This window comes from Gadus chalcogrammus, chromosome 18, assembly GCF_026213295.1.
Source record: "Gadus chalcogrammus isolate NIFS_2021 chromosome 18, NIFS_Gcha_1.0, whole genome shotgun sequence".
NCBI classification, from domain to species: Eukaryota; Metazoa; Chordata; class Actinopteri; order Gadiformes; family Gadidae; genus Gadus; species Gadus chalcogrammus.
The window spans coordinates 7,349,691-7,377,190 of NC_079429.1; the positions used below are offsets into that span (position 1 = coordinate 7,349,691).

Below are 27,500 nucleotides of genomic sequence, written 5' to 3' on the forward strand. Positions count from 1 at the left end.
TGTATTCACTGTCCAACCCCTACCTGCTCCACAATGACCCGTCTCTATATTCACTGTCCAACAGACTGTCAAAACTGAAAATACGTAATTGTTATAGTGGTCACGTGACCAGTCTGTGGTCACGTGGCCAGTCTGTGTAATGTACCTTGGGGGTGTCCCAGGTAGTAGTGTTGAGGTGCTCCTTGCTGGGGGTGCTGGGGCACAGAGCCGGGCCCCTGGGGGAGAGGGCAGCATCACCATCTGGTGGCCGTGGCCCCCAGAGGGGTGGGGGCCTCCCATGGCTCCCTGGACGTGGGCCTGTGTGGAGGACACGCATCCCAGCATGAGGAAACATGTAACCACTAGCGGTGAAGCAACGTCACCTATTGGTCATCTTGGTTCTTATCGCTAGCTTGTGCATTCAAGCCCCCCCCGCAGCTAGCATTTAGAACCAAGATGGCCGCCAGGTGAATTAGACCCATGAGCCCAACCAGAACCGCAAGGCACACCACCTTAAGCTGGAGTGAAGGACGAGGAGAATGTGCATGCACAATCTCACTAGGATATTATATTTAAAATGTTGCAATATTTCATATAGCAGAATTGTAAAAAATATATATTGTTAAAAGAAGAGGTGCAATGCTACAATGGCCAGTCCAGTTGTATTCAATGTAATATAAGAGTGTCGTGGACTGTTATGTTGAAACCTCTTTACTTTAAATCAATACATTTCTAAATAATTCTCACTCAACTCAGTTACAAATCGGTCCTTTATCTTTCAATGTAAACCCAAGATTACGATTATTTCTACAGATTATTTTATTCTACAGAGATGGTTGCTATGACACAAAAATATCTGAAGGCGGGCACACCCCTAAAATAATACAATAATAGAAAGTGAAATAGCTCATGACAGGAAAGATGATTGACATGCACTATTTTCCTCCATGTCTGCCATATGTACGCAGACCCCCCCCAAGCACAGCACTACTACACTGATGTGTGGCGGGCTGGGCTCCTACCTGTGTGATCTGCCCCAGATTGTAGGAGTGAGGCATCCCCTGGTGGCCGTGGATGCTGTAGCCCTGCATGGAATAGGAGGCCTGGGGGACGTGTGGCCCGGGGGCATGTTGGGGGGGTGGGGGCTGTCATGGGCCCCGAGTGGTACATTGACTGAGGGGGGGCCGCCCTGGGGGTTCTGAGGAGAGAGGAGAGATACCGGGGTCACTGGATTGTTACTGCACTTTTTCCGTCTGTCCTCCAGCGAGACTAGAGTATGTTGTTCATCAGGACTAGTCGAATCTTTATCAGAGATACGGTTTATTCTTTACCACAACTACAGTCTGTTCTTTATAAAAGTAAGAGTATGTCAAGTATCACAGCACACTCTCCCTTTATCCCTACTACAGGCTGTTCTTTATCACGGTCAATGTCCTTTATCACACTCAATATCCATTATCACAGTCAATGTCCTTTATCACACTCGATGTCCTTTATCACGGTCGATGTCCTTTATCACGGTCGATGTCCTTTATCACAGTCAATGTGCTTTATCACAGTCAATGTCCTTTATCACACTCAATGTCCTTTATCACACTCAATGTCCTTTATCACGGTCAATGTCCTTTATCACGGTCAATGTCCTTTATCACAGTCAATGTCCTTTATCACGGTCAATGTCCTTTATCACGGTCAATGTCCTTTATCACGGTCAATGTCCTTTATCACAGTTAATGTCCTTTATCACAGTTAATGTCCTTTATCACAGTCAATGTCCTTTATCACAGTCAATGTCCTTTACCGCAGTTGGTCTCACCTGTCCCGGGCTGGGGGCAGCGTGTTGAGGCTGGGGCTGGTTTCCAGTGGGTGTGCTGGAGGGCTGGGGCTGATGGACCTGTCCAGCGTGGTGGGCGAAGCCCTGGGGGGCTGCACAGAGAGAGTCAATCGATCACTTGTTGTGGGGGACAAAAGGGGAGGAGGTTGGATGTGAAAGGAGGCGGATGTGCCGGGTGGTGGGTGTAAACGTGTGTCTGTGTGCGTGCGTGCGTGCGTGGGGGGTACATACCGTAGAGGCCCTGCTGCTGGACCTGGGGGTTCTCCCCCTGGGTCTGGAACTGGGCTCCTCCAGGGGGCCCCATAGCCTGGGGGTGAGGGGCCCCGCCCTGGGTGATCATCCTGGCCCCTCCCTGCAGCATCGAGTACATCGGCTACAGAGGGAGCGAGAGAGGTGGTGGGGGGGTTATAAAGAGCAATACCGTGTTTCAGCACCTCAACAAGAGAGCCCTCCAATGTCTTCTCAAGCTGCCCCTACATTGCTTATATTTTACATGATTGCGCTCAAAGTCTTTGGAGACGTCTGGAGCCTACTGGGTCCACCTGCAGGTGGAACGGGCCTCTGACCCAAGACTAGGTAAGGGTGTCCGTGGGACCCAACCACGCACTGGTGGATTCGTGGCGCCGCGACCCACCTCCAACCGGATCATGACCCATTTCGCCTCCCCGTGGTTTGACAAACTCTGTATGCAGGTCAGTGAGAGGTTTGGGGGGGGGGGGGGGGGTCTCACCTGTCCGGGGTAGGGGGCCATGGCCTGTAGGACCTGCTGCTGCCCGTACTGCTGGGGGTTGTAATGGAGGTACTGCTGGGGGTAGGGGGACGCCACCAGCGGGGCCCCGGCGGCCGAGGCGGCAGCCTGGAGCATGGGGGGGGGCCGTTGCCTCCGTGGTCAGCCCTTTGACCAGGACCCAGCGAGCCTGGGGACAGAGGAGGGAGGCCGCTGGGTCACTATGTGTACCCACCACGCACCGGGGGGGGGGTCCCGACCTGGGGTTGGCCCGTGACAACCCTCTTTATTTGAGTAGACGTACCTTTGCCTCGGGGGTATTTTCCCTGGTTTACTGTAGACATTGTGTACTGGAACATCTGGGGGGCTGAACAAAACACAACACGTTAAAACCACCTGACGCGTCACCTGATTTACTGTACGGTATGACGTCCCCTTTTAACAACCTGAGGCGTCACCTGATCTACTGTACATCAAGTTTAAACAACCTGACACATCGGCAGACCATAAAACCACCTTACAGATCAGCTGAGCGACTGTACGGGACAAGGCCCCATTGAAACTATCTGACGTGCATTCATGTTAAACCACTTCCTAGTGCATGGTAATTTGCACATTAAAACAACAACATGGTACGGTGACTGAACTTCAAACAGGAACAGAATTAATTCATTAATTCATGGTCCTCCAGGCTTTCTAGCCTGCTGTCCTAAAGGGTGCGCAGTACCTGTAACAGAGTGTATCTGGGAGACGTAGGAGAGTAGGGGCCGTTGAAGAGGGGGCCCTGGCCCCGGGGGGCTGCTGCAGCACCACTGGGCTGGGGGGGGTGGGCCGGGAGGGGTGGGCGCCGTGGCGGGCTTCACCTGGAGGACAACGCGCAATGTTAGTTTAGGTAGATGGAGAGTACTACAGTACTGGATTGCAACATGGAGACGGTTTTAATACCTTACATGTGTAGTAGTAATATCTAGTAGTATGGTTGTGTGGTGTTACTGAGTACTATAGATAATACTACATTAGTGCTCAACATGGAGTAATGTAGTAGGTGGTAATAATTTAGGAATGATATAATGGTACTACAGTATGTATAATCATAGTAGAACTATATAATGCTTGATTTTCTGATTCTCACCGTGGTCATGTGTAGTATTTTAATACCAGTGCTAAAGATGTGAGATATTGATATACTACTATCATGGTATTACTATAGATAACCAGTACAGCGGTCTCACCATGGTCATGAGGGCTTTGACAGGGTTGAACTCCTTGGCATTGGGTTCAGCGTTGACTTCTTCACTTGCCTGGAACCACAAACAATAAAAACATTAACATCAACGTCAAGGGGCTAGCATGGTTGCCTAGGAACAGTTAGCGGCTAGCCCTAGCATGATCGCTACACTACTGCTAGATCTAGCAACTACAGCGAACATGGTCACTAAGCCACAATTAGCAGCTCCACCCAACATGGTCACAATGCTAGCAGCTACAGTTAGCATGGTGGCTACGATAGCAGCAGCTTAGTGTATCCTGAATAGGAGCAAAGGACCACAGGCCAATAGAAGGTCCTTGGCCCTAGAGCGGACCAATAAGAGCGCCAACGTCACTCACTCGACCACGCCCTCCGTCCTCTCTCCTCCGTCCTCGCTGCCCGGGGGTCCTGGCCGCTGAGTGGTGGCCGGGGACTGCCTGTCTGCCAGGACGCCGGGGAGGACAGGTCCTTGGGCTCCTCAGAGGGGCCGAGGGGTGGTGGCCGTGGCCTTAGCCTCGGGCCAGGGTTTCCCGGGGACTGGCTGAGGGCCGACGGAGGCGGGGCCCGCGTCCCCGGGGCCAGAGGGCCCGCAGAGGCCTGGGCGCCAGACGCACCCCCAGTAGGCTGGAGCTGGAGGAGAGGGAGACAAAAGAGACGGGGTGATAATATTGAGGTTGACGCTTCAAGGGGTCAACCACTGATTTTGATAAGGGTCACATACACCAAACACACCTGTGTAGGTGGATGACGTCTTACCCTGAACTCTTTGCCAAACTTGCGGAGCCTCCTCGATCTGAGAGCGCTGCTGCATGGAGGGAGCTGCGGGACAACACAAGAAATGTTCTTAACCCCCTGCCCTCGCTAAATAACGCTGCTAGCCAGCACCAGCTGGTTAACACCTAGCTAAGACCAGCTAGCCATCGCAGATGGCGCGTTCCACCTAGCGGTGCGGTGCGGTTCGTTGCAGTTCCACACTACACTGTGTCGGGCTGCTATGCTGTCACGAGGCTTACGTAGCTGTAGCGGCTATCACAATCGGGCTTTAGCCCCCCCTACCATAAGGGTACTGTCGGCGGTGGAAACGTGAGCCGTAACCGAGCCGCATCGCACGGCTCGATGGAAATGCGCCAAAAGGCAACCAGGCTAACACCTAGCTAATAATCAGCTAAAACCTGCTAGCCAACACCGAGCCAATGCCTAGCCAACGCTAATACCCAACGCTAATACCCGGCAACATCAGGCTAGCTAGAATGTGTAATCGGTACAGCTGGAGGCTACCTTTAGTCATTTTGTCGTCTGTGCTGCAGGACTCTCAGCGGAGCGCTCTTTACTCGCCGCATTCAACGATCTCAGTTCACTACAAACAGACAGGTAGAAAGGATAGAGAGAGGTAGAGATACCGGTAGAGAACAGACAGGAAGAGAATAATATGAAATAATAATGACATAAACATGTGTCACGGCTATAGCATGAATACAAGTTGGAACACATTTCTGACATGGTGTGTCACGAGTATCCCTTTGTTTCCTCCCTCCTTCAAATTATGTACAAGGTTTTGTTGAATACTCGTTATTGATTGAGCAAGTACGGCCTTCTACAGCCTGTCATTTTCTAGAGACAGGTACCGATACACAGAATATTTTGATGAGTTCGTGGTTAAAGACAGCATGCCAAAGCTCATATCAGCCTCAAGTTTTTTAATATTCCAGGGAGTGGCTGTGATCCCATGATCATGGGAGGGAGCTTACCGTCCTACTGGAAACAGAGGGGCGGGGCCTGTGGTTTTGTGGGCAGGCATTTGGACAGATGATGTGTCCAAAAAAGGCGGGTCGTGGGAGGGGCCTGATTTAGGAGATCGAGCAGCTGTAAGAGGAAGGAGAAACCTTTCAGTTCATAGAACAAGAGTTTGTGTTTGTGTGTGTGTGTGTGTGTGTGTGACTGTTTGACCTGTAGTTTACGTCTGTGTGTGTCGCCTTGCAGTTTGTTTGTGTTACCTGTAGTTTGAGAGTGTGTGTTCTGGGAGCGGACTGGTCTGCTGGACTGTGGAGGTCTCTGGGCCTTTGGAGAGGTTCTGGATGATACTGAGAATAATACACACATGCATAAATTAAGTAGCCATACTTAGAATGAGGATTTTAGAAAAGTTCAGCTCTGGAATTCCATGATTTAGTTCATGATTTAAAGGTGTGCTTTGTGATGTGTTTTATTAAGTAGCATCTAGCAGAGAGGTTGAAATTGCAACCAGCTGATTAAACCCCTGACTCAGCCCTTTCTAGCAATGCAGGGAAAGCTACGGTGGCCTGTACTGGCCAAGGAACCGTCTATCTGTAGTAATAAAAAGGCTCATTCTAGGGTTATGAAACCACAATTCTTATTTTAATGGGATTATACGCTAATAATATCATACTTCTGAATATTATATACAATTTCATCAAGTCTGTTCCCGCTCGATGCCAATAGTTCCACACAGTGCACCGTCACGTTCAATCAGTCGGTGCTTTGACGTCCTAACCAGAGCTGATCGCATCATATTATCGGGGTTCAGGACTCACCCCCGTTGACGGGCCTGGGTCCGTCGGCCAGCGAGTGGGGGAGGGACTGTGAGTGGGGGAGTGCGGGGGAGGGGGCCGGCTGGGCGGGGGACACGGTGGTGGGGCTGGGGGCGTGGTGACCCCCGTAGCCCCGGGCTGGCAGGGGGCTGCTGCGGTCTGAGGAGGGGGGCTGGGGGGTGGTCGAGGAGGTGGAGGGTGGTCTGGGGGAGGAAGATGAGGGGGGGGGCCTGGGGGAGGAGGCGGGGGGGTTGGAGCGGTATCCTCCGCCCAGACGACTGTGGGGCGGGGGTCCACCGGGACCGCCCCCTGGACCCCTCTCGGCCCGCTCGCGCTCCCGGTTGATCTCGCGCTGTCGCTGGGGCAACGGGATGTACTTCCCCTCCCTGAGAGACAGACAACATTTCAATTAAAAACATTTACATTTACAAAAAGAATAGCATTACAAATAGCATTAACCCCCACCCCCGAGGTGAACCCCTCCCCCAGACTGACCGGGTGGCTCCGGGGCTGTCTCTGCCCCTCTCCCTCTCGCCGGCGTCTCGCAGCACGGCGCTGAACTTGTCCTCCTCACTCTTCCCGTCGTCGTTCTCCATGTTGACCCGCTGGCGGTACTGCGGGCTGGCCTCGATCTCGTTGGCCAGTCGGCCGCGCGCGCCTCCCTCTGACGGAAGCCCTCGGAGCTGCCCCGCTCCAGAGGCACCCTGGGGGAAGCATCATCATCATCATCAGGACGCTTCCTTTCACTCAGAATTCACAGGCGGAGGTACCACACCACAATCATTTGAATTGTCTTTTGGGTCCCGAGATGGAGAAAGTTAATGATCCCCTGAGCACAGGAAGATATAGTATTGTAGGTGAACATTACTCACCAGCTACCAGATAAACCCCAACATTTAAATAATATAACGTCAAAGTACATCCACAGAGGATCAAATTATTCTAGCTAAATGTGAGGGTAGCATTGTGAGATTCTATAACTGAAGAACATCAGTTAGGAAAGGACATCCTGTACGTACAGAGAGATGTAAAACAGTCCCGTCCTCTGTGAACAAGGGGCCTTATTCACAGAGCAGCCGTATTGGGGGGATGGGGTGACTTTGGGCAAACCAACTCCATGGAGAGACATTCTGAATGTGACCTCTGTGGGGAAATGGAATACCGAACTAAGAGGAAGACTGAGTTGTCATGGTCTCCAAAGATCTAATAGGATTCCCCATCCACCTCAACAATATAATAAATGAATAATAATAAATGAAATTTATATAGCGCTTAATATGGTACTCTAAGACGCAATATGGCCACTAGGTGGATAAGGTATATAACCTTGACCAATGATCGTGGTCACGGTTCAGAGTTCAAAGTTCAAAGGCCCTATCTGTAGATGCCCAGAGGAAACGCCCTCCGACACGGGGAAGATCACACGACTCGGGCCCTCCTGCCTCTGCGGTGCTATGGTAATGCGAGGAGGTGTCGTCATGGTAACGTGTAGCAGGGAACAACCCTCCCGGGGTACCGCGGCAGTGCGTTGCCACGGGAAACGGGGACTCACGTGTACATGGAGAGGCTCGAGTCGTAGGTGGACGTGATGCCGTACTTCGCCTCGTTGTAGCGGAACATCTCGTTGGCGTCCCAGCCGTTGGACTGGTGGGAGAGTACACGGGTTAGACCCTTTCTGTGCTGGGTATGCATGCAGCCATTAGACTTATGGAGGACTGGTTATAATCTATGTATGGTAGAGAGACACTGACCCAGTAATTACACTGGTGGAGGACATACTGGTTAGACTGGTGGGACCCATAAATTCTGTCTATAATCAATGTATGGTAGAGACGCACTGACTCAGCAATTGGACTGCTGGGGAATAAAGAAGGTTCGACCCGTTTATAATGGTTATACTCTCTCTTTCCTTCAGTGTCTCTCCACCATACATCTATGTTAAAGAGGTAAAGACACTGAGCGCGCCTCTCTCTCTTTGTGTGACATCTATCTATCTATCTTTGTAGATCTTTAGCTATGGTAAAGAGCCACTGACCGAGTCTTTTTCCAGGTCGTAGTTTTCTCTCTCTCCATTGCTGCTGTCTCCTCCATCCCAGCGCTGCAGCACCTTCTCCTTGTGCTCTCCGTTCACACGTGGTGTGCTGATGCCCGTGTCTGTGAAGGTGTCTACATACACACACACACACACAGGATTGCAACAATGTCAAAGGTCAAGTCATTCGAGTCATCGGAAGTGACTGATATCTCTGTCATGGGGCCCCACTGCTCCATGACACATTATTAGGATGACGACTGCGTAGTTGAGCTTCAGAATGTCCCTTTAACCACTGCTGTTATCCCATGTGTATTTGTCTCTGTGTTCGTGCATGTGACTCTTTGCACGTGGCTGTGCACGTGCTTGTGTGTGAGCGCATACACGCACGCACACACGCGTACCTCTGGTGGCGAAGTTGAGGTCCACGTCCCGGCAGGTCATCGTGACCAGGTCCCCGGGGGGGAAGATCATGGTGTCTGTGATCTCCTCTCGGCGAGGCAGGGGCAACGGGAGGCCCCGCCTCGCCCTCTGGGCGCTTGTGGACGGCGTCCACGGCTAGCTCACACTGACATACACAAACACGCACACGCACACACACCGGCAGGGAGTAGCAATGCATTGAAGGAAACACAGGAAGGAAGATTAGAATTACCTCGGGAGTGGCCTCGCGTGTGTTTTAGTGTGTGTGAATAGGATAGTGCGGAACAGCGGTTCTTACCCGAGCGCTTAGTGTTTTGAAGATGCCTTCGTACATGTTTCCATTCTTTACACGTATGTCGCAGGTGGATCCCTACGAGCCAGGAGAGAACCGGTGAGACCAGGAGTGAACAGGTGAGACTAGCTGAGCCTGGCGTCTTTAATTAAATGTTACCATTAAAACCATGAATGCTGGAGACTGAGATACTTCAGCGCCTAGCACCAGAGAACATTAACTGTGGAGCTCTTCCCTGCAAACCAAACCACTGCCCCTCCAAGCTGTTTATAATCTGCCCTCAGGTCTGAGTGCTACGGCTCAACCGTAACTGAATCAAGACAGTGACTATCTGATGTTAATCAGCCAGAGTGGCTGCTGGTACTGGTGTGGTAGGGGTCCATGACACGACAGAAAGTACAGTAGGTTGAGTGACGTACCACCACAGCGGTGAGGAAGTGCAGCATTCTGGCGTTATTATAGACTCCCTCAAACACCTGGAACACAACACGCATTATCACTCAAACACCTGCAGAAAATACACTGAGATCACTGTATTACTCCCCCAAAAAAATCACACAACACACATCCCCCTAACACCTATATAAATACACACACTTGCAGAAAACACACACAACACACACATAACAAAAGACTATGGTTTAATGCCACTTTAATGCAAATCAATGACATGCCTCAATGAGACCTCTTGAGTCACATCAGAGACTTAATATCTCTGTTCTTTGTTTCCTTATTATTCAATATTCTAGATATTAAATTACAGATATCATTATCGGTATAAGTATTGCCATAGTATAGTGTTAAGCAGGGAAACAGCATGCCCAGCAGGCATTCTGAGTGACTGTTGAACCCGCCTGGGGTATAACTCACCGCAGAGGACTGGAATGATGGCTTCACTGAAGTCCGACTCCTAAAGATGAGAAAATGAGTGGTTAAAAGCAAGCTTAGTAACCTGGTTATCACCTCTGAACTTACCTGGTTGACACAAAGCCAACCTGGTTAGATGAAAAATATAAAGGGCTTAGATCTTGGAGTGACAATGAAGACAGACTTGTTCTAACTCTAAACCCCCAGGACACATTAGACAGTTGTACCCAGGGATACCCCAAAACAGTGTGGAGAGTACGGCTCAATAATATAGTGTTGGTATTGAATTCAACACTACTGCTGTTACAGTTAAGTTCCCCTGACGCTATGACTACTGGAGTATGAATGAACGCAACAGAAAATGTATTTCCTCCAGGATCAATAAAGCCTGCTGAAAACTTAAGTTCTGCATGTATCACACTCTCAATAAAACGGTTAAATATATAAAATGTCCACACCGAAAAAACATTGCTCAGCGACATTCTGAAAAACCCCAAAACATGATTTTAGTAAATCGAGCAACGGATGTGTTTAAATGTCAAATTGATTCATTCAACGTCTGGATGGTTTGGGACTGACTACACACATCCAGGCAATGTGTTGGCTGCAGTCTCAAACAAACAGGAACCAACAACATCGCAGATGCAAATGTTCAACTTATCATATTCAGACTGACCTCAGATGAGGCAACCAAAACGACCTTGCCGGTGAACTCATCACGTGATTTGTGAGTAATGAATGACTTCCAGTGAACTGGAAATGGAGGCGTAGTGATTCTTCCCCAGTAAAAAGTCTATTTTCAAGGGGCTTGGTCAATGTACTCGAGCCATTTCCCACCGATCATGGCCAATTGATTGGCTTATCAGCACATTTAGCAAATAGTTCAACCCGCCTTTTTAAAGCCCCCTATTTGTCAACACGTCGTCCATTATTATGTCCAGAGCTTTGATTAGCTTCTCTGCACCGCTCGTCAAGTGTAAACCCGAATGTGATAGGTCTGCTTGTAAAGCGCTGCGTCGGTGACACGCCCACCTTGGACACATAGCTTTAACCGGTAGGCCCCGGGAGTCATGTGAAAATCCCCGGTCTGTCCTGAGCAGCCCTCCCCGGCACTACTCACCTTCCGACGGGCGTTCTGTTGCTGTTGGGCCCGCTGGGTGTGGAAGACATACTCGTGGGAGGCGAGGTACCGTTAGACGTCGTCTTCCGTCCAGCGGGACCGGGCTGATGTTGTTTCAACATTGTCAAGCACAAGGGCTTAAACTAAAGCTCCTCAATAAAAATACGAAAAAGTCACCGTTTTACGTCTTCTTTAACTTAAATCCCCGTCTAACCTCAACAAACACCGGCTAATCAGGCTAAGGTAAAAGGTTTCCTCTGGCCTTTCCTGCACAAACTACAGATAAGCAAACATGCGATAATAAACACACCAGTTCTCACGTTAAACCCAAGCTTTTAACGGATTTCCACCCACTGTCTACGGGTGGATTCGCAGACGGTATGTCACAAACTCTCCGCTAAAACAACACGAGTGGTGTCGGCGGAGGCTAAGCGCGTTAGCTTCGAGCTCTCTGGGCTGGATTCCTTTCCTTCTTCCCTTTCGCAGGGATCCTGTGCAGTGCTTTAAGCCCCTCCGGATATAACCTAGGCGCCAAGCAGAGTTGTTCTGTGCCGTTAAAACGGGTTTTTGTTTTCTTGAGGTTTTACGTTGAAAACCTTTGGTCGGTCGGTAACCTCTCCACCTCTTGGAAGGTTCACTCTCTCCGCGCGCGGCTAGTGGGGAACCGGCTGCACGGGGAAAGGGCGCGCGGGTACATGGGCGTGCGCGTGCGCCATTGACCCACTGCTGTGCGCGTGCATGTGTGTGGAATTCCTTTAATAAAGTAAATTCGTAATCAATCACATTTATCAAGATTTGACATTTGTAGTGAAAAGGGGGGTTATTTTGTACTGTACACGTGGCACCATTCGTAATTTTAGCCGACAACCTATACTCATATTACCAATAATCGTTTTATTTGTCATGCTTCTGATTACTCTCCTTATAATATTATTGACCATAACTAGCTGCTACTTCATTATCATAATAAAGATGGAGCCTAGGTGGGAACTCAGACTGTAAATGATGCATGTATGAATTGTCCGTGCGTAAGTACTCCGGTTATTACGGCTTTACGCTATAGTAATGGCGACCTCCGTACGGGATTTGCGGCCACGGTGGTTGTTTTGTAAATTCTGCAGGGGTCATGCTTTCACAATGTATTCATCTGGTTGTCTGACGGGATTGTAACTGATATACGCCGATTCATTCACAATTTAACACAGGTGAACCTGTAAGTATGTATTGCTTAGTGTGGTTTAATGGACAGTTCAGAATAGATAGATTTGCTAACTTTAGGTTTTATGGACTGGGCATTGAACCGTTTTCTGTAAATGATCAGGCATAATTCTTATTAATCCCCGTGCCTCTGTATTGTAGACCCGGTCAGATTCTCAATCTAAACATGTCTATTACACTCCTATCCTCCCTGTCTGACAGTCGCGTTACCCCCCATGTTGACGCGGAAATGGTGGAGCTCGCTCCGCAACGGGTTGTCCAGGGTGTCCCGGGCCCCTGCCGGTTACCGAGCAATACACCGGCGGTATGACGTCATTGTGGTCGGCGGAGGACATGCGGGGACCGAGGCAGCGGCGGCAGCGGCCCGGGTGGGCGCAGAGACGCTGCTGGTCACCCAGAAGATAGACACCATCGGTAATAGAGAAGTTCCCTGTGAAGTTCCCTGGTCGCTCACAATGAGGCATGAACTGTACCTACATGACAGGCGTACTCCCTTTGAAGTAACCCAGGGTTGTGTCCCCAACCTGCAGGAGCCCTGTCTTGTAACCCGTCCCTGGGGGGAGTGGGCAAGGGCCAGCTGGTGCGTGAAGTGGACGCACTGGACGGTCTGTGCGGCCGGGCCGGGGATCGCGCCGGGATCCACTTCTCGGTCCTGAACCGCAGCAAGGGCCCCGCAGTATGGGGGGCCCCGCGCCCAGCTGGACCGCCAGCGCTACCGAGATTTCATCCAGGTGACGGCCCTAGCAACCAGTCTACCTAGCAACCACAACATTGGGGGGATTCTCCTAACAACCAGACTACCTAGCAACCAGGCCCGTTGATGATGATGCCCGTAGCAACCAGAACACTCGGTCGCCACGCCCCAAGGTTCAGAAAGAATCGCAAAATGTCCAGTGGATTGAACCCTCGCCCTAGTCCTTATTGTGTATGTAATCTATATCTCTCTCTCTCTCTCTCTCTCCCTCCCTCTGCCCCCTATCAGGCTGAGCTCCTGGCGACCCCCAGGCTAGAGGTCATGGAGGGGTCTGTGGAGGAGCTGCTGGTGGAGGAGGAGGTGGACCCGGAGAGACCCGGCCGCCACAGAGTGACCGGGATACGCCTCGGTAGGAGAGGGAGCTCTAAAACATATTGGACAGAGCTGGGACTAAACTTACTCTGTATTAACTGCTCTCTCCCCCCCCCACCCCCTTCTCTCCCCCTTCCACTCCCTCCTTCATCTGTGCCCTCCCACAGCCGGCCATGCCCCCCCGCTGGAGGCCAGCTCGGTGATTCTGACGACGGGAACCTTCCTGTCCGGCTTTCTGTTCCTGGGCCAGACCAGCTCACCGGGAGGCCGCATTGGGGATCCCCCGTCCAGCTCCGGTCTGTCCAGGACCCTGAAGGAGACCCTGGGCCTGCAGGTGGGCCGCCTGCGCACCGGGACCCCCGCCCCGCATCCTGAAGGACTCTGTGGATCTGACCCTGGCTACGCTCCATCCCCCGGACCAGCACCCCACCCCCTTCAGCTTTCTCAACACACACACACACTGCAAGGTGAGGCCCCTTGTCAACACCCCCCCCCCCTTTACCCAGCCCTCCATAAAGAGGAAATCAAGATGATCAGGACCTCCATTACATCATTAAGGCCCCGATATACAAATTAAAAGGAGATGTTCGCGTTGACAAAATGGCAGCCAAACTAGTCAAACTTCTCCCACATGCCCCACAATGCACTACTGCGTACAAGTGTCTACATCATACAGGTAGGTTCGTACTGTCCACTGTAGTTTAGGTAGGTCGGCCATATATCTGGGTGTTGGTGGTGATCCCCTGCCTTCCTGCTCACAGCCAGAGGAGCAGCTGCCTTGCTACCTGGTGCGCACCACGCCGGGAGTGGACCGCGTTGTCATGGAGAGTCTCGATGACAATTCTCACATTCAGGAGGACGCGAAAGGACCCAGGTATGGCAACTACTTAACCTCAGGTGTGTGTGATCAGGTACTGTGGTGGGTAACATCAGGTCTGTGTGGTCAGGTACTTTAGTGGATAACCTCAGGTGTGTGTGTTTGGTCAGGTACTTTAGTGGTTAACCTCAGGTGTGTGTGTGTGGTCATGATACTGTAGTGGTTAATCTCAGGTGTGTGTGGGGTCACGTACTGTAGTGGTTAACCTCAGGTGTGTGTGTGGTCATGATACTGTAGTGGTTAACCTCAGGTGTGTGTGGGGTCAGGTACTGTAGTGGTTAACCTCAGGTGTGTGTGTGGTCAGGTACTTTAGTGGTTAACCTCAGGTGTGTGTGGGGTCAGGTACTGTAGTGGTTGACCTCAGGTGTGTGTGTGGTCAGGTACTGCCCTTCCATCGAGTCGCGGGTCCTACGGTTTCCAGGGCGGAGCCACCAGGTGTGGCTGGAGCCGGAGGGCATGACCTCCAACCTCCTGTACCCCCAGGGTCTTTCCATGACCATGTCCCCTGACATGCAGCTCCGCCTCCTCAGACAGATCCCCGCCCTGCACCGCGTGGAAATCAGCACACCTGGTAACGGTCCAGTGCGACACACCTTCATCACTATCATCAGCACAGCACACACACCTGTCCAATGCAATACACACATTCATCACGATCATCACTATCCTCGTCATACAGAACACCTGTTAGCTTTCCACTACGACAGACATTCATCACCACCGACATCAATACTGCTTACTTGTTACCTGTCCACTATGACACGCAAGGCACAAACCATTGCTAGCATCACCATACTGAACAACTGGTAACCTGTCCACTACGGAGCGAATTCCTCCCTACCATCATACTTCTTTCTTACCATGCGTCTGCCGTCCCCCTCTGGTCTTCCAGGGTACGGGGTGCAGTACGACTACGTCTGCCCGACCCAGCTCTGCCCCTCCCTGCAGGTGAAGACCACCCAGGGCCTCTTCCTCGCTGGCCAGATCAACGGGACCACGGGTTACGAAGAGGCTGCCGCTCAGGTCTGTGGTAAAGTCTTCCTTCTCAACCCTTGCTAGCTAAGCCCTGTGTTGTAGTTCTCACCATCGGATCAGGTGCAAGGGGCCATGACAAAGAGACCGGCCAATCACAGCGGGAGCCTTCTTTAATAGTTTTCCAGAATCTGTTTAACTGGTTTCAATTTGCTTTGCACTTGACTGCCCCTTTAAACTACATCATTATTTAATTCATGTTTGAGGTTTAGCATATTAAAACATTCTGCTTTCTATGGATTGGATGATCTGAATGATCATTTGTTGTGTGTGCGCAGGGTCTGTGGGCAGGTGTGAACGCGGCCCGTTCTGCGCTGGCGGCCCCTCTCCTGGCGTTGTCTCGGACCGAGAGCTACATCGGTGTGCTCATCGATGACCTGGTGACCCGGGGAGTGACCGAACCCTACCGCATGTTCACCAGCCGGGCGGAGTTCAGAACCCTGCTGAGACCCGACAACGCAGACCTCCGGCTGACACTAAAGGGTGAGCACACACACTGACGGCTTACACTCTGTTCATGCTATGTTTGTAGACAATACACTCTCAGTACAACCCCAGTCTTCCAATGGTGGAGACTAGGAGCTGCCCAGTACAACCACAGTCTTCTACTGGTAGACACTAGGAGCTGCCCAGTACAACCAGTCTTCTACCGGTGAAGACTAGGAGCTGCCCAGTACAACCAGTCTTCAACTGGTGGACACCAAGAGCTGCTATATTATTACCTAGAGTGTGTTTCTAGCCGGTGTTTCTGCTGTATTGACCCCCAGGGTTCGAGGAGGTTGGCTGCGTGTCGGCCCAGCGCTACAACGAGGCGGTGCGTGTGAAGGAGGGTCTTGAGGAGGCCTTTGCCACGCTGGGCTCCTTGTCCCGGTCTCCCAGGGACTGGCGGAAGACCCTGGAGACCAGCAGCATCAGCCAGAACAAGGGGGGAACCCTCACGTAAGACACAGGGGTTCCAAGGTGGATCGTGGCCAAGATGGCCTCAATCAGCCCTTTATTTCAGAGATACTGTATAGATGCATGACTGCATGTCTTTTGCAAGCGTACTGATCATCAGTATATTGGGAATACTGAAAAGGGGGGGGAATACTGTATTGATGAACAATACACATTGTAAAATGTTATGGATCATGCTAATGATACTCACAGAGGATGTGAACATATTTGGTGTGCTGGGCCAAAAGTACATCCGCCGGTGGTTCACGGTATGAAGGCTGGGAACCCCTACTCAGGTGGACGCTCTGGTGGCCACGTTGTGATTGGTTGGTTGAGCGAAGGGGGTGTTAAGGGTTGTCTCTTTCTCCAGGGCCACGGAGCTGCTGCAGTACAACGACATCACCTACGACGATCTGGCCGCCGCCCTCCCAGAATCCCTTGGCCCGTTCCTGGAGTTCTCCCAAAGACTCAAGATAGAAGGTAGGAAAATAACCCGACTTCTTCGGGGAAAATGGAAGCTATACTGGAATCGTAATAACACTCCTACAGAGATAGGCATTCAGCTTTCAAAATTACCCAAAATACAATATTTCACAGGACAGAAAATCTGTGCCTCGAACTTGTTTGCTAGCCATGTAGCCAACAGCTGGTTTCTGTATGCTAGTGGTGTAGCCAACATACAGTATGTGCTGGCCTGTAGTGACCATGATGTACCTGTGTGCTAGCCATGTGGCTGACATGTTTCTCAGCCATGTAGCTAACATATGGTGGCTGTCTTCTAGCCGTTTAGCTAACCTGTTGTGGCTGTCTCCTAGCTGTGTACCGCCCGCACTGTGAGCTCCAGAAGAAGGAGATCCAGAGGATCCAGAGGGAGGAGGGGATGTATCTCTCTCCAGACCTGGACTACCTCTCCCTGCCCGTGTCCCTGTCCAATGAGGTCCGAGAGATCCTGGACCGAGTCCGACCCACTACCGTGAGTTCCTGACCTAGTTGGATCAGCTGTTTCTTCATCCAATTTCACTTCACACAACACAAAGCATTCACCTTTTAGCTTGCAATAACATGCTTGTCAGTAGATGCTGACAACATCTGGCACCCACTTGAGCCAATCTGAGATGGTTGTTGCAGTGACCAGTTTTTCCTAGAGGTGGCGCTATTCCTGTAGGAGTTTAGTGTTCAGTGGAAGCTCATTGGTTGCTTCCATTCTGGACGAGAAGAGAATATTAAATGGATGCCGAAACAGTGTAATAATATGGGTTTTAATATACCATTTTTAATACAAATCTTTGGTAGAAACTGAATGTGTTGTCAGCATTGTATTTTTTCATAGTTTATTTTCCCTTTTATGTTCAGTTATATCATAACTGAGGCAGGAGACATTCATTCAGATCCGTTTTTTCCCCAAGCCTTTACCTAAAATGACTTGTGTCTTGCTCATTCCCAGTTGGTTTGTCTATCATTGTGGGTGGGAGGCTCTCGTATTGATTGGCATCAGTAACGCATCCCGTTTTTCCCTTCAGCTCGGTGCCGCGACGCGTCTTCCCGGGATGACGCCGGCAGCCATCGTCCATCTGCTTAACTTCGTCACGCAGAAGAACAACAACCAGAACAAGATCATCCACAACCAGCACTCCAGAGCCCATAAGAAACCCTCTGGACCGGAGCCTAGTGAGGGGGGAGAGAGAGCCGGAGCTGTGTCCTAACCTAACCTCGCTCTAGCACAACAAAGACAATATAACCCTCAAACATTTTTATCCTACAAAATGTACAAAAATAAATTATGCTGTTTTTTTTAACTTGTAAAAAACATCTTTGAAATTCTCTAATGTGACAAATGAATACGACCTCTGGTCCACTCCCATCAAGTCAAACCATAAAGGGGTCAACTAGTCCGTGGGGGTCCGCGGGCGGGGACCTCTACCCCACTAAGAGCATGGTGGTCATCAGGACCAGTGTCAGGGTGGAGCTGGGTCTGACCACGCCCCAAGCTCCTCCGTCAGACGCAGTGTGGCCGTCTAGCTCGTCCACTCCGCGGCTGAAGAAGCCGAACGGGAGCCTCCAGGTGGGCTGGGGTCGGGCCCGGGGGGGTGGGTGGTACGCGGTGGTGTCGGCGAAGCGCACCTCAGCGCTCAGGGTCAGATAGAAGGACGAGGAACACTACGGAGAACAGCAAGAACAGGACATGGTTGAGGCTGGGCTCCTTAAAGTTACATCTGGACCTTAAACATCCTTAAGCACACATCTAGACCTTAAGTATCACCTTAACAATAAGCATCCTTAATCTAAAACCTTAAGCTTAAGCATCCCTAAAACAACATCTAAACCTGACTCATCCTTAAGGTAAAAGCTAAACCTTAAGCATCGTTTAGGTAACGCATGCCACCCTTTAACCATCTCAGTTTTTCCTCAAGACCTTATTGGCCGAGGATTCAGGGATGAAAGCATTGCAGCGTCGTGGATCCTACCTTGACCTTCACACACTGGAACGTATACTTGGCTCCCAGGATGTGGTTTTGGGGCAGGTCTGTCCAGCCAAGCCGCGCCCACAAAACCTTGATGGAGAGGGAACGCGGCAGAGTGCAGCCTGTCTCACAGCTCTCCTGAGTACGAGAGAGGGTGCTTAATACTTGTTGAAAAGTCGGCAGTTTGTTACCACACTAGGACATACTTCAAGAGGTATTTTATTAGTATGGTATATAAAAAGGGGCTCAAATAGAAATGCAACTCAATATATCAGGTCACTTATTTTATTATATTGGGAATTCCAGAAGCTGTTTCCCAGCCATGAAGTCTTAATTCTCATCTCCTTGAAATATGTTAATATGACCACATGTTTTACAGTTGTTGGTTGTTGTTTCGATGGTGGGAGTGTACCTCAGGGTTGGCGGGGGGGCAGTCCTGGAGAAGGACCCTGGTCCAGGCTGGTTCCGCACCCCAGCTCATGGCCAGCAGTTCTGGAGAGACCTCACCCTGAAGGACCTGGTAGAGCTGGGACCTGAGCTCAGAGCAGACCCCAGACCCAGAGCTGGAGAGAGGGGGGGAATAGACCATACATGAATAAATAAAGAGAGAGTTATCAGACTTTGTAATCAGAATGTAAGAACAGGAATCAAACAGTGTAATCAAATAGACAAATTTTTGGATTGTTTCAAACCCGCAGTCTGCAGATCTTCCTCTCTTGAGTTCTACATATACAGTACTGGATTATACACACTGCTACACCCATAATCTGACTCTTGAACCAGCAATCTCCACCCAGAGCTCCAGACCAACAGCACCTGAAGAAGCAGCCGGTGATGGTGTTGCGAGGGAAGAGGACAGGGGAGCGTCTGCTGTAGTCAGTGGAACACTCTCCTCCCTCGGAGACGCCCAGCACTGTGATCTGAACCCGGGTCAAGGTAGACAGCCCTTGTTGGCTTATGAAAGTGCTTTATGAATCAACAAACCCAATATATATTTCACAACCATGAATATGGCGACGGTGAAAGGATACTGGCTCCACCGAATCTTTAAAACGACCAAACACAGGCGAGGCCATCGGAAGGCCGACGGCAGGGATCGGTCCTGCCGGGGTGGGGCGGGGCGTGGCTAGCTGTTGGGAGAGGAAGTGAGACCATATAAGGTTGGTGCGTGTCAGAGGTTAGGAGAAAGGTCATTTGAGGGTCTTGGATCATACCTCGAAGCGCAGGGAGTGGGTCTGGGACAGAAACCGGTCCACCCCAACGTCAGCCAAGACCACCGACAGCGAAGCGTATGTCAGCTCCCCTCTCTCTGTGAAGCCCACCACCAGCTCCACCTGGCCGCCAGAAACAGTCGGACAACCCCATACACGCGTCACAACACATCATATCACTTACATCATGTACAATTACTCTCCTGGTTTGCTGTAAAGATATTGGGGTTGTATAAGGGTTGGAAAAGCTCCTCCCACTGACCCTGGACACCACGTTGAGACAGGATTGGTTGAGGCTGCTGGGCGCCGGCCATGACGACCGCGGGGTCACTGGGACCTAGAAGCACACGTTCTGGGTTGGATGGAACCGTGATACTAAAGTGGGTAGGGGGTGCTTCATAGCTCTACTTGGCGCTTCAGCTCCTGTTTCTCTAGAGAATAATCTCAACCATAATGATTTATAGAAGAATAGAATCTCTACCATAGTGATTCACTAGAATATAATCTCTACACAATTAAATCACTAGAATATAATCTCGACCATATTGACTCATGAGATGAAATATAGTCTCTACCATAGTGACTCACTCTAATTTAATCTTGAATATAATATCTTCTGTCGTGCCTCAATGGTATAATGTTAGTACTCAGACTCACCAACATGTCGACCAGCTGCTCAGACTCTGCCACTGGGAGCTAGAAGGAGAACAGCAGGTAAGCAATGGGGGAGAGGGAGACAGAGACAGAGAGACAGAGAGACAGAGAGACAGAGAGAGAAACAGAGATAGGGAAAGAGAGAAACAGTGAGTAAGAGAGAGAACGAGAGAGTACCCTGAGCAGCTTCAGATCAGAGTAGTAGGAGGAAGCTCGCAGGGCCGGGTCGGTACTGCAGGAGCTCGCAGAGACCACACGTGTGCAGGAGACCACTGAGGACCTCAGGAACTCTGGAGGCACACAACACAAACGCAGATGATGCTGGAGACCCCATGCAAACTCGCTGACCCACACTCTATCTGGCCATCCAACCCATTGCTAAAGCTGTTTCCTTACTTGCTGGATTCCTGTCCACACAGAAAGCGCTTCCTGCCCCTGGAGAGGGCTGGCGGAGGAGACCCCGTAGTGACAATGTGGAGTAATACGTCTGGATGACATCATCAACCTGCGACGGACACACAGATGGGGGTCATTTATTGTCTGCGGGTTTATCCTCCAGAGTGTGTGTTTGAGTGTGAATGCGTGTGCGTGTGCCAGTGTGTGCGTGTGCGTGTGCGTGTGTGTTACCCTGTAGAAGGGCCTGCTGTGGGGCTTGGTGGCTAGAGGCTCGGGCCCCGAGAACCGGTAGGAGTCTCCCAGCGCTGGGACTGCAGCCAGAGATGGAGCTGAGCGGATCGTTCCATTGTCTACAGACATGGGGGGGGGGGGGGTACAGTATCGTTATCAGGTTCACACACGATGATAAACCCCTCTACATCAGGGTTCCATCGAGTATTTGAGTATTGTACTCTAATTTTATATTTTGAACATACGTTTTCCATGCAAATAAAGGCTTTTGAATTTAATTGAGTAGAGGCAGGAGGAGAGAGGCCAAGAGAGAGAGAAAGAGAGATGGAGACCAAGAGTGGGAAAGAAAGAAAGAAAGAAAGAAAGAAAGAAAGAAAGAAAGAAAGAAAGAAAGAAAGAAAGAAAGAAAGAAAGAAAGAAAGAAAGAAAGGACGAAAGAACGAAAGAACGAAAGAAAGAAAGAAAGAAAGAAAGAAAGAAAGAAAGAAAGAAAGAAAGAAAGAAAGAAAGAAAGAAAGAAAGAAAGAAAGAAAGAAAGAAATACAGAGTGGCTTAGAGAGTGGCTTTGAGGGACAGAACTGAACACAGATTGTGACCCAGTATGGCTCTTGGACCCCGGCCTGGCTGGTGGTTCCAAGAATAGGTCTTTCTATTGTCTTTCTGAGTCTGGAGACCCCAGTGGTGCAGAGGGTTGTCGGACTCACCTGGAGGGCGGACACAGAACAGGCCATCGATCCGAGTGACCAGCGCCGGGTCCACGTTGGAGCGGAACAACAGCCAGTCCTCCACACATGCCCCGGACCTTTAGACCATCACAACATCAGGGTGTTTATTTAGAAAAACAATCACAACACCGACTTAAAGACCTTTCCTCTATTCATTTGTCACAGCAGTGGCACACCTACCTGGTTTTCTTGGGGCATCCACTGAACACGGAGTTTAGATCAGAGACACCACAGTCAAGCACGTCACAGCAGCAGCCGATATCACACAGTTCTGGGCTGAGATCACAGAGGCACACTGAAAGGAGAGGGCAGACTTGAGTTCCTGCCAGGGAAGAATAGCGATGGGGCTTGTGAAGTCAATACACAGCATGTCCCTTCTGTCTTACCGTCTGGTAGCACCACGGGCACGCTGGTTGGGGAGGTGGGCTCTGTGGGGATCTGCACAGTGACCAGAGCCTCAGAGTCAGTCTGGTTGGTGGTCGCAGTAAAGTTGGAGTCGCCGTTAGTCCCTTCGGTGGTACTGCTGCTTGTAGGGTCGAATCCGCTCTGGTCTTTCGTCGTCAGACCCAGCGGAGCCGGGGTCGTGGGACCCCATGGAGCAGGGGTTGTCTGATTAAACGTCCCACCATCTGTCGTCGGGGTGCCGCTTGGAGTCTGTTCTGTAGTCGGCCTGGACTCTGTTGCCGCATTTGTCAAGCGAAGACATACTAACATAAATATATGGAGTGAACGGCGCCAACAAGGGGACGACATGTCCTCACATCATAAGAAACCCACCAGTCTGAATATTATTAGTATTTACACCAGAAGTTACACTAGCTGGCTGCTAATGCTATAGTGCACCCCGCTGGTTAGCGCAAACTCCGGCTGGCTAATGCTCATTTAGCGCTTGTATTGTATGCGATTATATATAAGCCGTGCATAAAAACTAACTAAAACGATACTATTGTAAATATTATGGAGTACTGCATGTGTGAATTACAGAGCGGAGGAGGAGCTTCGGGTTACCAAGGAAGAAGCTTTAACTTTAACTTCCGTTTCTATGGAAAGATGTGCAACGTTGTTCGGTGCCCTGCCGCTATCTGCCTTACACACATGGTTCCACCTCCTGATAAATCCGAGAAAACTGAATAATTGACTTAATAAATCTTTGTCACATAATGTAAACAATTCTGTCAATTTTATTTCACCTTCTCGTTCTACGTTGTCATCTTCTCATTGCAGACTATCGGCTTCTCTATCACAAATTAACCTACAAGATGCTATCTTCTAATATTAAATATTCGAATAGAATATTCACAAATAAAAAAGTATACATAAATTTGCTACGCAATATAAAAAATAAAGAATTTTTTTGTATTTTGTATCATGTTAAAAATAAGTTACAAATCAAACATGCGTAGTGTTGTTAGGAAGAGGGGTTGCTAAGCAACGTTCGGTCGGTTTCTTCATGACTTTTAACTGCAAAGAAAGTATTTGGAGACAATAAAGAAAGCAGTAGATGTAAGTTACAACGTGGATTTTGAATGAAGTATTGATACTCATGATCTAACTTAAGTATTACTACGTGTGTAATTGCCCTTTCGAGCGTGTCTGTCTAGCTTTTCCCCAAACTTACGTGATTTAGTTTAGTTTAGCTATTATAATCAAAACATGACGTTTGGTCGTCGGGTTTTGATTATTTAAGTATGGTAAAGACAACAAATATATTTGGTTTATTTGATGTTCCATTTAGTTTGTTTCTCCTCTTGTCTGGGAAAGCAGAAGTCCACCACCATCATCATGTCGGAGCAGAACCAGCCAACCGTGGAAGGAGATCTGCGTTTCCACTCTGAGCTGTCTGTTTACTTCATTTACTCAACAGCTTATTCAAAGTCCAAATAATAATTGCTTAGTGCATGTATAACTATCCATACGATAATAATAATAATGATGTTATTGTATTTAGTAAACATATGATTGAATTTTTATCAAATTTAAATGAGGCTACAAACTGAATTGTTTTGTTTCCCTCCCCCCCTTCCCCAGGAAATGTGGGCAGGATGTAACGAGATGTGAGTTTAACAAAGATGGCTCCCTACTGGCTGTAGGGTTGAGTGATGGTGCCATCAAGGTCAGTGGTGACTGATTGACTCTGCTAGTGATGACAGGGTGAATTACTTTATTGGTGGTTAAAGGGTAAATATCTCTACGAGCAGTGAGCGGGCGAATGTGTTCGCCGGAGGTGAACGAGTGTCCAGGTGCCGACAGGGTGAATGTGTGTGTACAGGTGTACAGTCCGGACACCGGAGACCAGATCCTTACCCTGAAGGACTCCAGCAGGCTCAGAATGCCAATCACTGGTCTGAGGTTCATCTCCAGCTCAGACTCCCACTGCCTCCTGCTGGCCGCCTGTGAGAACTGACCCTCCTCTACACCCTCTGTGGTTGTTCTGGTGTTAAAACTGATTCGGTGGGGATTGAACCCCGGACTAACGTTCTTTGGCTCAGTCTCAGACCGATCAATGGAACAACAGTATGGCCAATCAATGTAATGAAACAAATGTGTTCAACATGTGCTTGGCCGGTGGCCCTGGACCCCCAGATGCGACAGGCAGTGTGAGGTGCTGGTACCCCTGGGGCGGGGACTGTCTCTGGAACCTCAAGGAGGCCAGTGGCCTGTGGGACCCCGCGGATGTGGAGAAGGGCTCAAAGTTAGAGACCCTCTGTCTGGCAGTGTCGCCCTCCGGAGAGAGAGCTGCTACGGGCTGCTCCAACTCCACCGTCCACCTATACGACCTGCGCACGCATCAGAGCATCCTCACCTGCAAGGCCAGGTAAGAACACACCTGTACAGGTAACACCTCACCTCCATGTACAGTTTACAATTCACCCGTGACTACATCTAAAAACCAGTGCTGTATCTACAGGCAACACCTCACCTCCATCTACAGTTAACATCACTGCTGTAATGCCTCACATGTATCTACAGCTAAAACACCTGTATCTACTGGTAAAACCACACCTGTATCTACAGGTTAAAACACATCTGTATCTAAGAGGTACCACAGACAGAGGTATCTACAGCTGACACCACACTTGAAGTAAACACCATACCTGTATATTTAGGTAACACCATACCTTCACAGGTACCACCCCCCCCCCCCCCTGTATCTACAGCTAACAGGACACCTGTACAGGTAACACCATACCTTTATATCTTTAGAAAACCCCTCACTTGTCGGGTGACCCCCTCACCTTTTTCTCAGCTCCTGCAGGACCATCATGGATGGCCACCGTTCACGGGTGTTTGCTGTGACCTTTCACCCCGAGCGGGAGACAGAGTTCATCTCCGCTGGCTGGGACAACACCATACAAGTGAGGGGAATTCTTCAGGTCTCCGCACCAGGTGTCAGGCGTTTCACTGACCCTCTCCTTCTGTGTGTCCCCCGCAGTTCTGGGACAGCAGGCAAGAGCAGGCCGTTAGGTAAGACCTAACTCATTTCCGTTTAGCAGCTTCTGGTTAGCAGCTTCCTGTTGCTATTTGCTATTTAGTTCGTTTATCCAAAGCGACGGGCCGAATTCAATGAGCGGTCATTAGGGACCAGGTAGGGGCGGGGGGCCTACAGGTAGACTGCAGGCATTGGAGCTAAAACCCGGAACCTCTCAGCTGGGGGTCAAGCGCTCTAACCACTAGACCACCCTGCACCCCAGCTGTTAGTGTGTGCGGATCCCGAGGAGTGTGTGTGTGCAGGATCTGAAGTGTGTGTGGGTGTGTGTGTGTGTGTGTGTGTGTGTGTGTGTGTGTGTGTGTGTGTGTGTGTGTGTGTGTGTGTGTGTGTGTGTGTGTGTGGTTGTGTGTGTGTGTGTGTGTGTGTGTGTTACAGGAGGATCGGGGGTCCACATGTGTGTGGTGACGCACTTCATATTGACGCCTCCAAAAGACAAATCCTGTCAGGATCCTGGAGGACCCACGACTCCCTAGAGGTCAGAGTTCACCAGCTCAAAACTGGAAATATCTATTGTCTTATATTTATATAGACGATATATATATGTATATTTATTTATATTTGTGAGTGTGTGTGTGTGATAGGTTTGGGACTATGGCTCAGGTAGAAAGGTGTGTGACGTCTCTCACCCCGTGCAAGACAGTAAGGTAAAACCCCACGCCATCCCTTCGCTCCCTCTCCTCTACCGCTCCACAACGCTGCAACAGATGACATGATTGGCTTCTCCAGATCTACTCGTGCCATTGGTTGGGGGAGGATCACATGGTCGCCGGAGGGTGTCAGGCCAACACGCTTTACGTCATCAGTCGCCACAGCCTCCAGGTAAATATTTAAATGCTACGTGTATATATTATCTCCTCATTTGACTGTTCTCTTTACTGCTATAATCCACACATATCGCTTAGCTCCCTGTACCCTCCCCCCTCCTCTTCCCTCTCCCCCCTCCCCCCTCCCCTCCCCTCTCCTCCTCCAGACAGTGGGACAGCTGTGTGGTCTGGACTCTCCCGTCTACTCCACCTCTGTGTGTGCGAGTGGGAAGCGGTCGGGTCTAATCGCTGGATCATCAGGGTCGTCCGTTTACATTCTAGATCACCGCAATTAGAAGGGTTTCCATGGCAACATGCAGGTGTTTTTCTACGAGAAATAAAAAAACTCTGATCTCTGAAGTGCACTAACATTTTTAATTTGGGCTTTGCATTACATACCCAACGTTGAGACTAACACTGACACATGCTCTCACTTAAGCATAGGTAAAGACACAAACACATGCACACACACACACACACACACACCCACACAGAGTAAATAAAGTGAATCTGGGGTTATGTGTACTTCAATTTGATTGGTGCCCGGTTGGCACCAGGCCGAACACAAAGTCCAGGCCCAGTCAACAGCCAGTCTGTATGTTGCCACTTTAATGAGAATATGACTTTATATAATGTCATATAAAGATAAAATGTATAACATTATACAACATCGTTACCCTGGGTTTCTTCTGAAGTTGTAATGTTTAGCAAAGTCATGTTGTTGTATATAGTTCAAATTGTAATGTTCCATATAGTTAAAAGTGTAATGTTTAACAGAGTCATAATGTTGAATAAAGTTGTAAAGTTTAATAAAGTTAAAGATGTTATGTTCAAACAATGTCATAATGTTTTATAAAGTGAAAGATGGACTTTTTTAAATAAAGTTAATGTTGAACAAAGCCATAACGTTGGATCAAGCTATACGAATGTGCCCCATGTAATGTATCCCAGCTGTGTCCGTTTTGTTGGCTTTTCCTTGTGGAATGTGCTCATGGTCCCGCCCCCTCTGGCTCTCTGCTATAACTGGTTCTGCGTACGATACTATTGTTGAGTGTTGCGCTGGTTCTGGGTTGCATAAGTCCCTGCCACTGCTCCCAGACCTCTCTGTCTGGGCTCCGCCTGCAACCTAAAGGAACAACTCTCCCCCTTTCTGGTCACGTTAGAGCCTGAGAAACACCCCGAGCTGTAGGGATAGGACGGACTAGAAGGAGACATTGTGGAGGAAGACAGATCTACAGTAGAAGGAGAGACCCGACCCAGACAGTCTGCACAGAGCTCTAGACTCTGAGCCACCGTGGTTCACCTTTCAGAGCAGCCATGTCAGAGA

At 49.8% G+C, this 27,500-nt stretch overlaps 4 protein-coding genes, 1 long non-coding RNA gene and 1 pseudogene across 5 annotated transcripts in view; 4 read left to right on the forward strand and 2 right to left on the reverse strand.

Annotated features, from left to right (window-relative positions):
• Window positions 1-119: 119 nt before the first annotated feature.
• LOC130371778 (ataxin-2-like protein) lies at window positions 120-11,750 on the reverse strand (annotated as a pseudogene).
• Window positions 11,751-12,140: 390 nt separating this feature from the next.
• LOC130371220 (protein MTO1 homolog, mitochondrial-like) lies at window positions 12,141-18,047 on the forward strand. Its single transcript, XM_056576925.1, is given in 15 exon segments — window positions 12,141-12,285; window positions 12,492-12,704; window positions 12,821-12,972; window positions 12,974-13,021; window positions 13,273-13,393; window positions 13,524-13,714; window positions 13,716-13,823; window positions 14,118-14,230; window positions 14,614-14,804; window positions 15,126-15,256; window positions 15,544-15,748; window positions 16,033-16,204; window positions 16,572-16,681; window positions 17,017-17,174; window positions 17,722-18,047. Coding segments are annotated over 14 exon segments (2,082 nt in total). The 5' UTR covers window positions 12,141-12,285; window positions 12,492-12,505; the 3' UTR covers window positions 17,905-18,047.
• LOC130371779 (tectonic-3-like) lies at window positions 17,381-22,912 on the reverse strand. The gene is made up of 14 exons (XM_056577641.1): window positions 22,267-22,912; window positions 22,061-22,175; window positions 21,860-21,957; window positions 21,156-21,274; window positions 20,925-21,033; window positions 20,706-20,818; window positions 20,532-20,570; window positions 20,137-20,211; window positions 19,878-19,997; window positions 19,695-19,793; window positions 19,480-19,583; window positions 19,076-19,226; window positions 18,667-18,801; window positions 17,381-18,358 (listed from the first exon to the last, which is right to left on the reverse strand). Exons 1-14 carry the CDS (start codon window positions 22,631-22,633, stop codon window positions 18,119-18,121), a joined length of 1,884 nt encoding a protein of 627 aa, XP_056433616.1. The 5' UTR covers window positions 22,634-22,912; the 3' UTR covers window positions 17,381-18,118.
• A 394-nt stretch (window positions 22,913-23,306) lies between these two features.
• Window positions 23,307-25,349, forward strand: LOC130371781 (uncharacterized). The gene is made up of 7 exons (XM_056577642.1): window positions 23,307-23,383; window positions 23,645-23,718; window positions 23,909-23,993; window positions 24,150-24,273; window positions 24,464-24,695; window positions 25,128-25,236; window positions 25,314-25,349. Exons 2-7 carry the CDS (start codon window positions 23,663-23,665, stop codon window positions 25,347-25,349), a joined length of 642 nt encoding a protein of 213 aa, XP_056433617.1. The 5' UTR covers window positions 23,307-23,383; window positions 23,645-23,662.
• A 631-nt stretch (window positions 25,350-25,980) lies between these two features.
• Window positions 25,981-27,165, forward strand: LOC130371231 (uncharacterized). The gene is made up of 3 exons (XR_008893160.1): window positions 25,981-26,014; window positions 26,097-26,189; window positions 26,341-27,165. It is a non-coding gene; the product is annotated as an uncharacterized LOC130371231 (long non-coding RNA).
• Window positions 27,166-27,206: 41 nt separating this feature from the next.
• The window catches only part of LOC130371225 (sulfotransferase 1C1-like), a 5,642-nt gene continuing 5,348 nt past the window's right edge, over window positions 27,207-27,500 (forward strand). The window contains exon 1 of the mRNA XM_056576929.1: window positions 27,207-27,500. This exon is cut by the window's right edge and continues 177 nt beyond it. Coding sequence (XP_056432904.1) covers window positions 27,491-27,500 — 10 coding nt within the window. The 5' untranslated portion in view covers window positions 27,207-27,490.

Bases quoted from the DNA above. Each gene is read 5' to 3' on its own strand.
- LOC130371779 (XM_056577641.1), bottom strand. From the start codon at position 22,633: ATGTCGTCCCCTTGTTGGCGCCGTTCACTCCATATATTTATGTTAGTA. The intron at 21,958-22,060 runs GTAGGTGTGCCA...GATGGTCTAAAG, and splicing joins GGATGCCCCAAGAAAACCAG to GTCCGGGGCATGTGTGGAGG. The intron at 21,034-21,155 runs GTAACACACACG...TGTCCGTCGCAG, and splicing joins ACAGCAGGCCCTTCTACAGG to GTTGATGATGTCATCCAGAC.
- LOC130371781 (XM_056577642.1), top strand. From the start codon at position 23,663: ATGTCGGAGCAGAACCAGCCAACCGTGGAAGGAGATCTGCGTTTCCAC. The intron at 24,274-24,463 runs GTGAGAACTGAC...CTGGACCCCCAG, and splicing joins CTGCCTCCTGCTGGCCGCCT to ATGCGACAGGCAGTGTGAGG. The intron at 25,237-25,313 runs GTGAGGGGAATT...TGTCCCCCGCAG, and splicing joins GCTGGGACAACACCATACAA to TTCTGGGACAGCAGGCAAGA.